This window comes from Micromys minutus (assembly GCF_963924665.1).
Source record: "Micromys minutus genome assembly, chromosome: 4".
NCBI lineage: Eukaryota > Metazoa > Chordata > Mammalia > Rodentia > Muridae > Micromys > Micromys minutus.
Window position 1 is genome coordinate 63,640,191 of NC_137973.1, and position 13,761 is coordinate 63,653,951.

Genomic DNA, 13,761 nt, shown 5'->3' on the forward strand with positions numbered 1-13,761 from the left:
CAATGTGTATTTTACTCAGGTATTTCTTACTAAACAGTGAAAAAACAGCCTTTTAAAAAAAAAAATAGGAAGCAGCCTTACATTCTCCACCACCGGCGGGGATGAGTCTGGGGGTCAGCTCTGTAGCCATGGTACATGGTAAAGACTCGGTTGAAGTGATGTGTGGACAGTTTGTCGGGAGAAAGATTTATGTGCTTTTTTTCTATCTTAAAGTATCACCTACTGAGAGTTTTTCTGCATGGCTAACCATTGCTAGACCTTACCCTAGGATCTGTAAATAAAACCTAACTCAGTCATGTTTATGCTAAGTCTCTGATTTCTAACCGCATGACCCAGGAAAGTGGCTTCAGAAATGAGGCTGGGTGTTAAGTTTGAATTGTCAGGGCACAGCCGTTCTCCACAACAGTTACTTTGGAATCTGCTTTGTCCCTTCTCTAGAACCCTGTGCTGTCAGTCACCCAGCCCTTGGGGCTCCCGTTGGTTCCTCTTTACCTCTCGCCTTTTCTGGACCATCCAACCCGTGACTCTTTTACATTACTACTATTTGTAGCCACTGGGACTGTGTTATGGCCACAGACTTTCCTTAAACAGTCCTGAAACACGAATGAATGATGTTGCTTCGTAAAGCCATCCAGTTCTTACTGCTGGAAGGGTACAGTCACATCTCCTAGTAGAGATCTGCCACTGCCTTGTCTGTCCTGTGTTCGTGCCTCAGGTCAGTTGTTCAAGGTTTCTTCTCACTTCCAAACTGGCCGGTGTGAGGCCTATGTGCTCTGTCCAGATAAAATTAGCAAGCAGTTCCACAAGTAGGTGGAGGCACCATCTATGCCAGTGTCAGTGCTTGGAAAGTCTGCTCACTCTGAACAGGCCGACCCGGGCAGCATCCCTTAGAATGGCCTGCCATATGGATGCCCTGGACCAAGCAAGAGGACCTCATCAAAGCATATACACATGTGTATACACGCGCTTGCGCGCTCACAAACACACACACACACACACACACACACACACACACACACAAACACACATCCCAGTCCTTTTGTGCAGAGAAAAACTGAGAGCCACAAGATAGGTACAGAGCAGACACCCAGGCTGCCATCCAGAAAGAGCCCGGTGAGTTAGTGATGGTGGAATTCTTGCTCTCCACACCTCTCCCCTTCCTTTGCTGTGAGCCAGGTTTTTATAAGACCTGGAATTGCAAGGCATTGCAAGGAACAGAGAAGGGCCCCGCTGTCATGTGACACTCAAGGGCACTTGATGTAGGAGTCTTACCAAGAAACCTAATGCTGAAATAAAAATAAAGTGTCCTTGGCCCTCAGGAAAGTACTCAGGAGGGCCCTGTGACAATCACTAGTTCCACTGGAAGAACCGAAACCGAGAAACCAGGAATTGGGCTACCCAGGTCTCTCACAGGCCCTGTGGGAGGAGCAGAGCATAGAGCACCCCCTCACCCCCTCATAGTCTCTGGTCTTGGGGCAGCACAGGGTGAGAGAAAAGGAAGAGAAGCCACGGCCTCTAGTTCATCTAACTTCTGGTCTGCACTGCCTCATGGTGCTGCCACAGGCACCCTTTGGTCCCCCTTCCCTAACTCGCCACCACCCTGATAGTTTCTGTGTAACAGTCGGTTGTCACTTCCTGCGCAGATCACCTCTGAAGCCTCTTCCCCTCCCTGGAGTGGTTTTCTGGTGCCCACAGGTACTCAGAAGTACTGCTGATTACGTGGGTTTGGTTTCTCCCATGGTGTAGGAAGGTCATGTCTTGCTTGAGCAATTTCACCTCGGAAGCAAGCCCAGGACAGATGGAGTACTTGATTAGAACTCACACTCTATGTAGAGCAGTGGTTCTCAACCTGTGGGTCACGACCCCCTCTGGAAAACCTCTATCTCCAAATTCACACTACAATTTGCAACAGTAGCAAGATTACAGTTACGAAGTAGCCATAGAAGTAATTTTATGGCTGGGGGACAACAGACAACATGGGGAGCGATATTAAAAGGCCCCAGCATCAGGAAGGTTGAGAGCCACTCCTCGAAAGAGATGTGGAATCCCCACAGCCATTTTTCAGTTCAGAGTGGACGGATCCCCTAACCCACCCACAGGGGCCTGAGCAGGAAGCGGGCAGAGGCTCTGCCTCCAGGAGGCCTTAGTCATACAGCTAACTCCACACTCACGGCTTCACAGTGACACTCCAGTACACACACACCCTGCTCATTCCTACCTCCCACCTTAACTCCTCTACTTTGTTTTTGTTTTGTTTTTTCTAGTAGATCCCCTGAATTTTCAGGATCTTCTTTCTTTTATTTTTAAGGGAAAAATTAGTTAACTTTTTGGGTTAGTACACAAAATAATGAAGTTTGTTATAGAATTTTCTTTTAAAACTGATTCATTTTTATTGTTAAATTAGCTCACAAAGTAGTGGGTTTCCATATGGAATTTTGATATTTCACTTTGGATGATACCCTGCCCCACCACTGTTGTGATACTTTGATATACATGTGCTATTTGCAACTTCTAGCTTCCACATTTGAGAGAAAATTCATGTTCTGTCTGGGTCTGGATTATTTTGCCTACCATTATCATTCCTAGCTTATTCTATTTTTTTTTCTAGAAATGACTCAATTTCATTATTCTTTATAGCTAAATAGTACTCCATTGGGTATGTCTGTCCACCATGGTTTCTTTATCTAATTCATTTGTTGCCAAGCGCCTGGGCTGCTTCTGGCCATTGTGAACATTCCCTCTGGAATCATGGGTGTGGGCAGCATGTCTGTGGTATGCTGACTCTGGGCATGTACCCAGAAGCCAGATTACACAGTGTGTCTATTTTAATAAACTGGCCTCTGTATGGTCATTCTGACTTACATCACCACCGACAATATGCAAGAATTCCCATCCTGCATGGATGTGTCGTGACTAGTGTGTCTAGCCATCCTGACCTAGGTGAGATAGACTCTCAGGGTATCTTAATTTGCCCGCATGCGTGTGTGTGTGTGTGTGTGTGTGTGTGTGTGTGTGTGTGTGTGCGCGCACACACACACACACACACACATACACACACACATAGCTAAAGATATTGGACATTTTCTCAAGTATCTGTTTGGATAATTTTCCCATGTAAATTATCGATTGTGTTGCTTCTTCATTGTCGTTATGGTTTTTGAGGGTTTTTGTTTGCTCTTAAATGACTTGGGTTATGTGCATGAGTGCAGTGCTTGGGAATACCAGAAGAGGGCGCTGAGTCCCCTTAAGCAAGAGTTAGAGCCAGGTGTGAGCCACCTGATGTGGGTGCTGAAAACCCAGCTCAGATCCTCTGTAAAAGTAGTATATGCTCTTAACCTACTGTGCCCCAATCTCCAGACCCCAGAGGGTCTCCTTGTTTGTTCTTGATATATTGTGAATGTTAACCGCCATCAGGTTTTAGTTGGAAAAGATTTTTTCCTCTGTCCTGTAGGTCACCTCCATTGCAAAGGCTTCCTTAATTCAGTGAGCTACAGTGTACAGTTGTTTACTCTCTGTGTCCTGCAGTCCTGGTCCTGAAATCAGTGTGTGTGCCAATCTCTTGAAGCATTTTCTTTATGTTTGTTTCCTTTAGTGGTTTCAAAGTTTCAGGCCTTACATTATGCTTTTTTTTCCATATAGTATAAGACTTAGGTGTCAAGTTCCAGCCTTTTGAGATGTGTGTATTCACTTTTCCCTCCGACATTTCTTAAAGTAGTTGTCTTCAGCATACATTTATGGAGTCTTTGTCAAGAGTCAGTGGTCTGTGGGTTCATGGGTTTGTTTCTGTCCTCTCTTCCATTTCATTGGTCAGTCAGTGCTAACGCAGACTGCTTCAATTCCTGTTAAACAGCTAAATATACAGCTCAGATGCTAAAATGTTCTTTAAACACTGTGTTTCTACTCCTTAAAGTGCATGAGTTTTATTTTATGCTTCTGTGTTTTGGGAGGCGGCACGGGAGGGAGTTGTTCTGTGACCTCCTCGAGCCCCGTGTAGAAGTTGGGGAGGAGAAGGTGAGCCAACCAAAATGAATATATGCGAACATTCCATATGCAAATTCACTCTGAAACTCTTGTTGGTGGGCTGTGGATTGGCAAGGAGGTCCCTAGGTTCCGAAGCATGTTGACCATTTTCCTGGGAGGTTTTAGGGCTTTGGCATGGGTTTGATTTGGAAACCTGCAACACCTCAGCAGGTAGTCAGACATTATTATCAAAGGTTTGACTCTTCTTTCTTCCTGGCTCAGTCAGGACTCATAAGAAAGTAAGCAAAGAATCAGAACTTTTGAAACATCAGGAAAACGGATCACTGGAGCTCATTAATTAAAAACCAGCCCTGTAAACAAATTTATTAATGTTTAGTGTAGTAAAACAAACCCCAAAGCCAAAATTACACCGAGATACGGTTTGGATGTAGTGCCTCTCTGATTATATAGTATCCACAAACTAATTTAGCTGCAGAGGTAGACAACTCCTCTGGCTAAAGGCACAGAAGCGCCCACCTAAGGACACAGATGCCCACGAACCCCCCCCTTACCCTCACCCCCACCCCACCCACCCCATCCCCATTTTGGCTTCGACCTAATCCTTATCTCAGAGGCTTGCTGACTAAATGAAGAAGTGTGTTTATCACCAAGTAGAACCTTCAGCCTTCACTGCCCTGGGCCCAGGAGCTGTGTGGGAGAAGTAATTGCCAGCACAGTTCAGGCTGCAGGAGTTAATTGTGCAGCGCTTGGATTTATGTTGAAAGCAAAAAACAAAAAAAAAAAAACATGTTTCTGGCTTCTGTTTGATGATGGCATTTAAACGCTCAAGGCTCCCGGGTCCTGTGATTCCTCCCACAGAACCCCCCAGCTACAGAACAAGAAGGCAGAAGCTAAGGGTCTGGGAGAGCCGGTACGCAGCCCCTTCCACCCTGCCCTCTTCGAGGTGGTCAAACGTTCTTCATAGTCTTTTTAAAAAGCATTTGCTTCCTGTATAGTTTGAGGCTCATCCCGGCATCTTTGAGCCTTTTTCCTAATCTTTGTTCCTCCTTCTCTCCACAAGTATACATGAAGCCAACCTCATTAGGTGTCTAAGCCTCTGGGTGTCCTCTGGGTTGGTGTTCAGTTAGAAAACAAAGCCAGACTTTATTCCTTTTTTCTTTTTTGAAATGGTGAAATTAGAGGGGAATTAAAGACAGCTTGAGAAACCCTACGACTTGTTCAGAGTCCCAAAGCAGGGAAGACTCTTCTTGCCTGTACCTAGAAAGTGGAAACATTGAGCCGAGGTCTCCGTTTTCATCCTGTGACACACACAGGAAGCACTGATAAGGGTTGTTACAAGGGAGGGAGTTAAAGACTCTGGGAAAGAAGCCTGGAGAGGAGTAGCAGGCAGGTTAGACAGGCCAAGTGTCTGTACTACACACCCAGCTGGGGTTAGCATCTCCCAGGCACACAGTTGCTGTGTGCTCAGCAGCGCCCCCTAGCGGAGGCCACCTTCTGCCCCCCTCATAACACAGTTCAGATCTTAGACAAGAAAGAGGCTGCGGGCTGCATCTGTCTTGCCTGAGATCCCTGGCTCACTTTTCTTGAAGCTGGAGATCTTGCCCTGTAGGGACTCTCTTCCATGGCTTCTGTCCCTGACTTGTCCATTCTGAAGGAATGGCCTACCTGTGACTTTCCTCTTGTCCAAATGGCTGTCACAGAAGGGTAGAAACCTCTTAGAGACTTTTAAATTCAGCACTCTTGACTGTCGTGTTCCTCAGGAAGTTTGGACCTCAGACAGTCTTGGTCACAGACATGGTCACGTAATTAACAATGTGGTTGAAGCTGCTGCTGTGTAACGATAGGTTTTCATAGTCGGACCCCATGTCCAGGATGCCTGTGGCCAGCATCTCAGCTACTTTCTGTTGCTATAATAAAACACTATAACCATAGCAACTTATAGAAGAGTTTATCTGGGCTCATGGTGGTTCTGCCATGGCAGGGACGCATGGCAGAAAGCCAAGGGCTCACATCTTGAACCCCAAGTATGAAGCCGAGTGACCTAGAAACGCCTACCTGAAAGCTCGCCCCCAGTGACATACTTCCTCCAACAATACCAGACCCCCTAAGCCTCCCCAGCCACACCAAGTGAGGACTAAGAGTTTAGATGCTGAGACTACGGAAGACTTTTCTCCCTTAAACCACCATAGTCTTCTTGTGATGGGTGCTTTTGCATATTGAAAGGCTCGGTCAGATCTCCAGGTCTTGGCATCCACGGTGGTGGGAGAAAACTGTAGATTATAGACTCTGGAGGCAAATTTCAGGAAGTTCCAAAACATCAAATCTTGGCTTGTGGCACGTTTAGCGCTGTGCTCGCTCTGTGATGTCTGGTAGGGCTGTCCTGCAGTGGGCCTCTCCAACCTTCTTGAACATCATCCTTCTCTCTTGCCTGTGCCCGGTAGAGCTGAACCTGTGACAGTCGTGTTTGCAGCAGACATGTTGCATGCCATTTCACCCTGACATGCAGTCCCCTAAGCAATGCAGAGGAACAACCGTTGCGTGTTATTTGCTTTCGGGATCAGAAGCAATCAGGAGATGGTTTGAAGCACAGGAAGGACATTCATGTGCAGATATGTGCCATTGTGTGTATGACTGCAAAGGACCCTTCATGGATACCAAGGGGCAACTGTACTGGATCAGCCTGTGTCTGACTTACGTAACCATCTGGCGGAGCCAGCGGCGACCTTAGTGCTGGGATCTTAGGAAGTAGAACTCAGCTAGCAACCACTGGTCAGGTCGGGGAAACCCTAACCAAGGAGACAGAGGAGACGGCTCCGTGGCTAAGACCACCAGCTGCCCTTCCAGAGGCCCAGAGATCAAGTTCAGATCCCAGAACCGCCGTCCATCTCCTGCCTCTAAAGCACCAGGTACACACACACACACACACACACACACACACACACACACACACACACACACAGGCAGAGTATTAGAAATTAACATTTAGAGTATATTTAACTGGGCATGAAAAGATGCACAGGGCACTCGCCCCACCGCCCCTGTGCTATTCTATATCTGGAGTTGCCCCGGTGTTTACGGATTGAGTTGCAGTTTCACCTCAGCACTGAAACACTATCTAATAAGGAATTGCTTTAGACACATTTTGGTAGAATCCTTTTCTCCCTGGGGCACCTGAAGCTATGGCAAATGCCACCTCCTGAGTATCAGAGTTTTCAGACACCTGGAGACTCAAAACATGCAAACCGTTTTGTGTGTGTGTGTGTGTGTGTGTGTGTGTGTGTGTGTGTGTGTGTGGTACTAAGACTAGAACTTGGACCTGGTGTGCTCTAGGTAGCCTGGTTAGTTGGTGGGTTTTTTTGTTGTTGTTGTTGTTGCTTTTGGTTTGGTTGGTTGGTTGGTTGGTTTGGTTGGTTGGTTGGTTGGTTTGGTTGGTTGGTTGGTTGTTCTTTGTCAATTTGACACAAGAGATAACTGAGAAGAGGCTTCCACAAGACCGGCTGTCGGCAAGCCTGCGGAACATTGTCCTAATTAGTGATTAATGTAGGAGGGAGGGCCGAGCCGGTCATGGGTGGTTCCTCCCCTGGGCAGGAGGAGCAAGCTGCTAAGCAGAGCTTCTGTCATCTGCATCAGCCCCTTGCCTCACATCCCCTGATGGTGGACTAGGCCTGGGCAGTGGACAATGAAATTAACCCTTTCCTCCCCAGGTTGCTTTTTGGTCATAGTGTTTTATCACATCAACAAAAACTCAAAAGACAATAGGCTCCACTGCTGTGAGAGGTTCCCTTGGACATTTTAGAAGGGATTTGAGGCTGGGGAGATAGTCCATCAGTTAAGAGCCCTGGTTACCCAGGGGAGCTGAGTTCGATTCTCAGAGTCTACAGAGCAGCTCGCAAACACCAGATCCAGTCCTTGGGGATCGGGCTTCTTCTAGCCTTTGTCATGCTCCAGGGGACACGAATGCAGTCAGACACCCATACACAGAAAATATATGTTTTGAAATCAGTAAGTATAGTCTTGCTTTCACCGTGGCTCACTGACATTTCTCAGCACTTCACACCGTCATTCTCCAGAGTGTATGTCCCACATGGAGTACGACGGCTCAGCATTACTGTGAATGACTCCAAGGAACATAGAAATGTTTAAATTGCTGTCTCTGATTTTCTGTTACCTTCCTTGCAATATGGAGTGGGAGTTGAGGAATCAAAAAGTGAATTTTGTTGATAGTAAGAGTCAAAAGTAAAGGGCCCCCCCCCCGACTTAGAGGTGCTGGGGTGCCGTGTAGATACAACATGTGATGGGTTTGTGCATGGATTTCATGGCATCACTGTGGCTTCTTGTGATAGCACCTCCCCACTGCTCTCCATCCTGGAAGCTGCGCTGTCACTGGGCTCTCCTGCCTGGGTGCCCAAAGCTTTAGCAGGGAGACATCGTTCCTTCGAACATCGTGTGATAGAAAAGTCCAAAGCAAGATCGCTCACAGTTTGGATTTTAATTCAGCTCTGGCTTGATAGTCCGTGAGTTTTTAGGTATATTCTGCGTGTCTGGAACACTTCAGTTCTGCCTCAGCCTTCTCAGCCGTTGTCTTTTTAGAAAACATCCAGAAATCCCGTTGTTCTTTATTCCGTAAATCTTGCTTCCTCGCTGCTTGGCCTTGGTTCTCTGTCTGTCGGTCAGCCTGCGGATCCTCTGTCTTAGTGTTCACAGCCTAGGTACCCCACATCCTTAGCCTTTGGCGGGTGGTGTTGGGGTGTGAGGTTGTGACCCTCGCACAGTGCCTGCTGGGTAACGTGGTGGTGTTCACACATGCACTTTCAATCCCAGGGCAGTGGCCGAGGCTAGCTGTCCCGAGGGCGCCCTCCACGCACTGGGAGCCAGAGCAGGCTGCACCTGCCTCTTGCAGAGGAGGAACTGGGGTCTGGGGCACACCGCTGACTTCCTGAAAAAAGGAAGATCATGATTTCAAGGCCTGGATCGCAGCCTGACTCAGGCCTGTGTATTCGGCGGGGGTAGGGGGGTGGGGTCTTAGTCCACGTGTACCATCTCTTCTCCGCACTCCATGTACTCACACTGATTCACAAGCCAGTGTAAAAGTACAAAGGAAGCACACATGGATCTGGTTGCCTCGTTTTTATAAGGAGAAGTTAGTCTCTTCCTCTCTGGGAGAACTTCTGTCAAGATGAGAGAAATGTGGACTAGGTAGAGAATTTAAAGGTGGGCTTCTGGCTACAGGAATGAAACGGGGCTTTGATGTTCTCTTAATTCATAACCTTTCTCTGGAGCATTGGTTCTCAATCTGTGTCCTGACCTCTCTGGGATCAAAAGGCCCTGTCATAGGGGTCGAATATCAGATACCCTGTGTATCAGGTATTTACGTCACAATTCATAACAGCAGTAAATTTACAGTTACAAAGTGGCAGCAATAACTTTATGGGGGGGTCACCACAACACAGGGAACTGTACTAAAGGGTCACAGCCTGAGGAAGGTTTATAACCACCGATAGAGAACTTGTCCTAAGTGTGTCTGCAGGTTATCGGTCCAGCAGTCACTGGAGCTGCAGCCTTCCCACAAGATGTGTGTGTCCTCTGTACGTATAGATTGAAGGCAGAGTGCCCTGCAGCCATTACTGTCCAAGTCCCAGGCTTGTGTCAGTCACTTTGATACAAAGTATTATTTAGCTGGTCACAGTTGGCTAACATAAGGAGAAGGCTATACACTGCGACCCTGCCTGGAACCAATCTGAGTCCAAAGCCAGGGCTCTTCCTGACTCCCTCCCACAACTCTGTGGTCAGGAATACAGTAGTCCTAAGAGTGAAACTCAGGACTAACTCAGCTGCAGAAACAAAACTCAGCGTCAAGCTCGCTGACCACATATTTCCATTTTTCCTTTTCCCAAAGCCCAGGTTGTCTCACTACCAAGGACCCACAGCCAGGCTCAGAGGGGGCTGGGATTTCTTTATTGGGTGATGAAATGAAATTTTTTTTTTCATCAAGCCTCTTTACTGGTTTGCTCGCAAACCACACGGCATCTTGGGTTAGGCAAAGCCACAGTATTCTAGATTTGAAGCACATTGTCAGGAGAAAGGTGCGGTTGCCTAGTGATGGGCAGAGAGAAGGTAGGAAGAATAAAATGATAAAATCATTGCAAAGCGTGGTGGTAAGAGTGTGTGTTGAGCTCAGCAGTGTCCCCCATCGTGGCCTGGGTGACGTTAGGTAAGTTCTTCACCTCCCTGGTGATCTTGATCTCCTACAATGAGTGAGAACCCCCAGCATGGTCTCAGCAGTACGAAATTGATGTGTAAAGTTTTTCCCAGTGCCAGGTTCCGACAGGCGCAGTCACCTTGACAACTATTAGGCGAAGGCGATAGAAGCAGAATGCTTGGGGATTGGCTAGAGGGGTCACCTTTGGCCCTGTCCTGTCACCATCTGCCTCAGTCTTCTGTGCAGAAAGATGTGGCTAGACGGCTCTGCCATGCTTGCCTCCTGCCCTGGAATCCTCCACAGCCAACATCCACACACATCAGATGGTGCACACAACACAGGAATCCACGCCCTGACATAAGAGGCAGAGAATACACAGTTGGCACCAGGGGTGTGACGTATTGTCACAAGGCAATTCTTGCAGTTAAAACTTCTCATCCCTCACAAAACTAATTTCTAATTCCCTCTCCCCGAAGATGATGTCATAGCTGACATATCATTTAGGTCTTACATCCCGAGGAAATGCCTGGTATCATTTAGACAGGGGTGGGGTGGGGGAATGGGGAGAGTTGGGGAGGGGATCTCGATTCAGTGCCTTTGGTTGCGTACCAGTTCTGAACCTGTTGTAAAGAATATGAGAGTTTGCATTTTGCTCCTAGAGAACCTCCTTGCTAGCGTGCATAGGTGGCCAGGACCACATTTCCAGGCCTTTACTAGAATTCCAGAGGTTTTCATAGAGTTAGGGCCTCCTCCTGCCTACCCCTCCCCTCCACCCCTTCAGTTTTGTACCATAGACGCGGTCTGTGGGGGTCATTACAGAAGTGACCAGTTCTCATGTGCCAGGAGGAGCCTTCAAGGTCTGCCCTTTGCATTCAGGTGCCTCATAAGCCAGATGAGGTCTTGGTTCCACTTAAGTAGAGAGGTGGTGAGTCAGATTGGAGGTTTAAGGAAGTCACAGTCAGGGTGTGCAGGGATCTGTACTTTGTGCTTGTGTCTGTCCTGCACAAGTGGCCTATGGCAGGGCACTGGTCTTAACATCTGTAAGAGAGCTACTAGCTCCCTTTGATGGTGGGGGCTGGGTAAGTGCTGCTTTGCTTTTCCAGCAAGGCTTCAGTGGGTAGAGCACTGTCCCTCTTGAACAAGCAACCCATCCCCACTGCAGACCATAGCAAGTCTCCATCTCTGGATCTTGGTTTCTTCAAACGGATCTTGATTTGACCCACTTACATCTGTGAGACAACACACTCATGGCCCCGTTTCTCCAGTGGGGAATAAGAGTTGGTCTTCTTTTTTAACAGGGTGGCCAAGGACAGTCATGATGGCTCCTTGACACTTTTTAGGACAGTTTTCCATCAGGAATGCAACCCCAGGGTGGTAAGCTGCCTTTCAGGGGACCTCTTGAGGACAGCCAACCTGTCAGGGGCAGTTTCAGGGCAACACAATAGTGAAGCAAAGGCAGCCAAACCATGTGCGCGTAGGGAAATGACTATTGGGAGATGGGGGGATTCTGCCCATGAGGACCATGATGCCCTAGGCAGCCATGCTATCTCTGTTATGACTGAGACCAACTCCAAACTTGAGGAAGAGCAGAGCTTGTAGGTGAGGCAGGCAGGCAGGAAAGGGGTGTGGCTTTGCTCTAGAATTAGGGTCCAAGAGAGAGTTCTGTACCCCAGCAGACAGACAGTTGTCTCCTGTGGTAGAAGACATCCCCAGCGCCCTGTGTCAGTCAGATCTACCCCCAACAACCTGGTTTGGGCCAACAGCCTGGGACTTGAAGGCCGTACCTTCTTAGGAAACAATATTTTCCTGTCACAGACTCATAGGAAAACCGCCCAGGAAGAGCAACTTGGACAGAGCCTTTGAACAACCTTCATGCAAAAGCACAAAGTAAACAGGGGCCTCTGGGGCCCACACCCATGCCAGACTCCAGTCCTGTTCCTCTCTTTAGAAAGGCCTTGCCTCTCTCAAAGCTTTGATCCTCCCGTATGAAGGACTGACAGCTTGCTTGGTTCATAACAAAGATCTGCAACCTGATCAGTGTGCTCCTCTGTTACCTAGGGAAAGCCTAGCTCTGCAGAGAAGGAATTTTAAATCTTTGGAGACTTCACTATTCTAGTATTGTGGTGGTTTCTTCCGTTTTTTTCTCTGTAGCTGAGAGGGGATATAGGCACTTCAGTTTGGATCAGGTGTTTATGATCACGGTTTTCTATTGGTTGCCTGATCTGCCTCCCTTTCCTCTTCAGTGAAAGCAGAAGGAGCCATCCGCTTAGAATTAATCTTTTAGAGGAATAGTCTACTTGTAAAGGTCTATAACAACCACAAACACAGAGAGTTCATCTGAGAGTGTCACAGGTTCCAGGTGGGACACAGGGCTTCTGCCCCTCTGCCTCAGATTCAAAGCTGTAGAGACCAGTCCATCCTGGGTTGAAGGAACTGACTTTGATTTCCCCTGCCTCTGTTTGTCACGGTGTTTCTTTCATTTAACCTTCAACCGCCTGGTAAAATCTCTGGTCGCTAAAACTATGGTGACTAGGGGTTCTTCGTTTTGAAAAGTATCCGTTCTTTTCAATTACTTGCAGAGTAATTCATTTGAGGCTAACAGTAAAGTTCTCATCTACATGGAGGGAGTCCTCTTGAGAACTTTTATGTGGAAATGGAGGTGCTTCCACCCCCTTGGACCAAAACTGTATTTCCTGGGTGTGCCGGGCTTGTCATGTTTGAAGCTCGAACCATTTGCAATGTTCTGGTCCTGTGTAGAACCCTGACCCGGCTCCTGCTCACCTCTCCAATTCCTGTCCAGCTTTCTATTGATGTTTTTTTATCCAACATGGTTTCATTTGTTTGTTCAACTAAGACCCAACTCTAAATCCATGTCGTAACTCTGCACATGCCTATACAAAGCCAAGTAAAAATACCTCTCCTGGGATGTATTTGGGGTTTTTTTGGTCAGTACCCAGCAATCCATTTTGGCCATCATGAACTTAAGGAAATGGATAATGTAAACATGTCTAGATGGTACAGTCTTTTAAAGGCCTGTGGTAACTTCACACTAATGGCATCTCATCTGTTTCTTCCTGAGGTGGTAAACGAGGCTCATTTCCAACATGCAAAGCCAAGGCAGCGACCCCAGGCCCTCTTCTGGAGATGGAAGCTTGTTGAAAACCCAGACTGTCTCCACAGCTTGCCCGGCTGACCCCAAGGAGCACTGACAGCAACTTTACCCTGAGGTCACTGCTAGCGCTGACCCACAGACACAGTCACTGCCAGCCCTCCCCTCTATCTACTGCAAGCGCTGACTTCCAAAAGAAAGCCGAAAATGGTGGTTTCTGAAAAAGGAAAAAAAAATAGAATAAAAAGCCCGTGGGAATGCCAGCAGGCCGTGCCCACTGAGTGGCATTGCTTCCGGTCCCCGTACGCTTCTCGAGCATCTCCTGCGCAGACCTGTCACCCTCCAGCAAGGACAGACAGTACCTTGGCTGTGTTTGCCTTGTCACGTGCGTCTAGAGCCAGCGACCAGAGCAGGCACCAGCATCCTGGCGTGAGAGTTGTGGAAGACTCCTCTTGTTCCTGTCTTCATTTTC

The 13,761-nt window shown here is 47.7% G+C and overlaps 1 protein-coding gene across 2 annotated transcripts in view; it reads left to right on the top strand.

The window, feature by feature from the left end:
- LEF1 (lymphoid enhancer binding factor 1) overlaps positions 1-13,339 on the top strand; it is a gene marked incomplete at both ends in the record, with an annotated part of 101,615 nt that extends 88,276 nt beyond the window's left edge. For both annotated transcript variants that reach the window (XM_080915585.1, XM_080915587.1), the window contains one exon: positions 13,260-13,339. In XM_080915585.1, the coding sequence (XP_080771711.1) occupies positions 13,260-13,339 (80 nt within the window). The remainder of the gene's footprint in view (positions 1-13,259) is intronic.
- Positions 13,340-13,761: the final 422 nt, after the last annotated feature.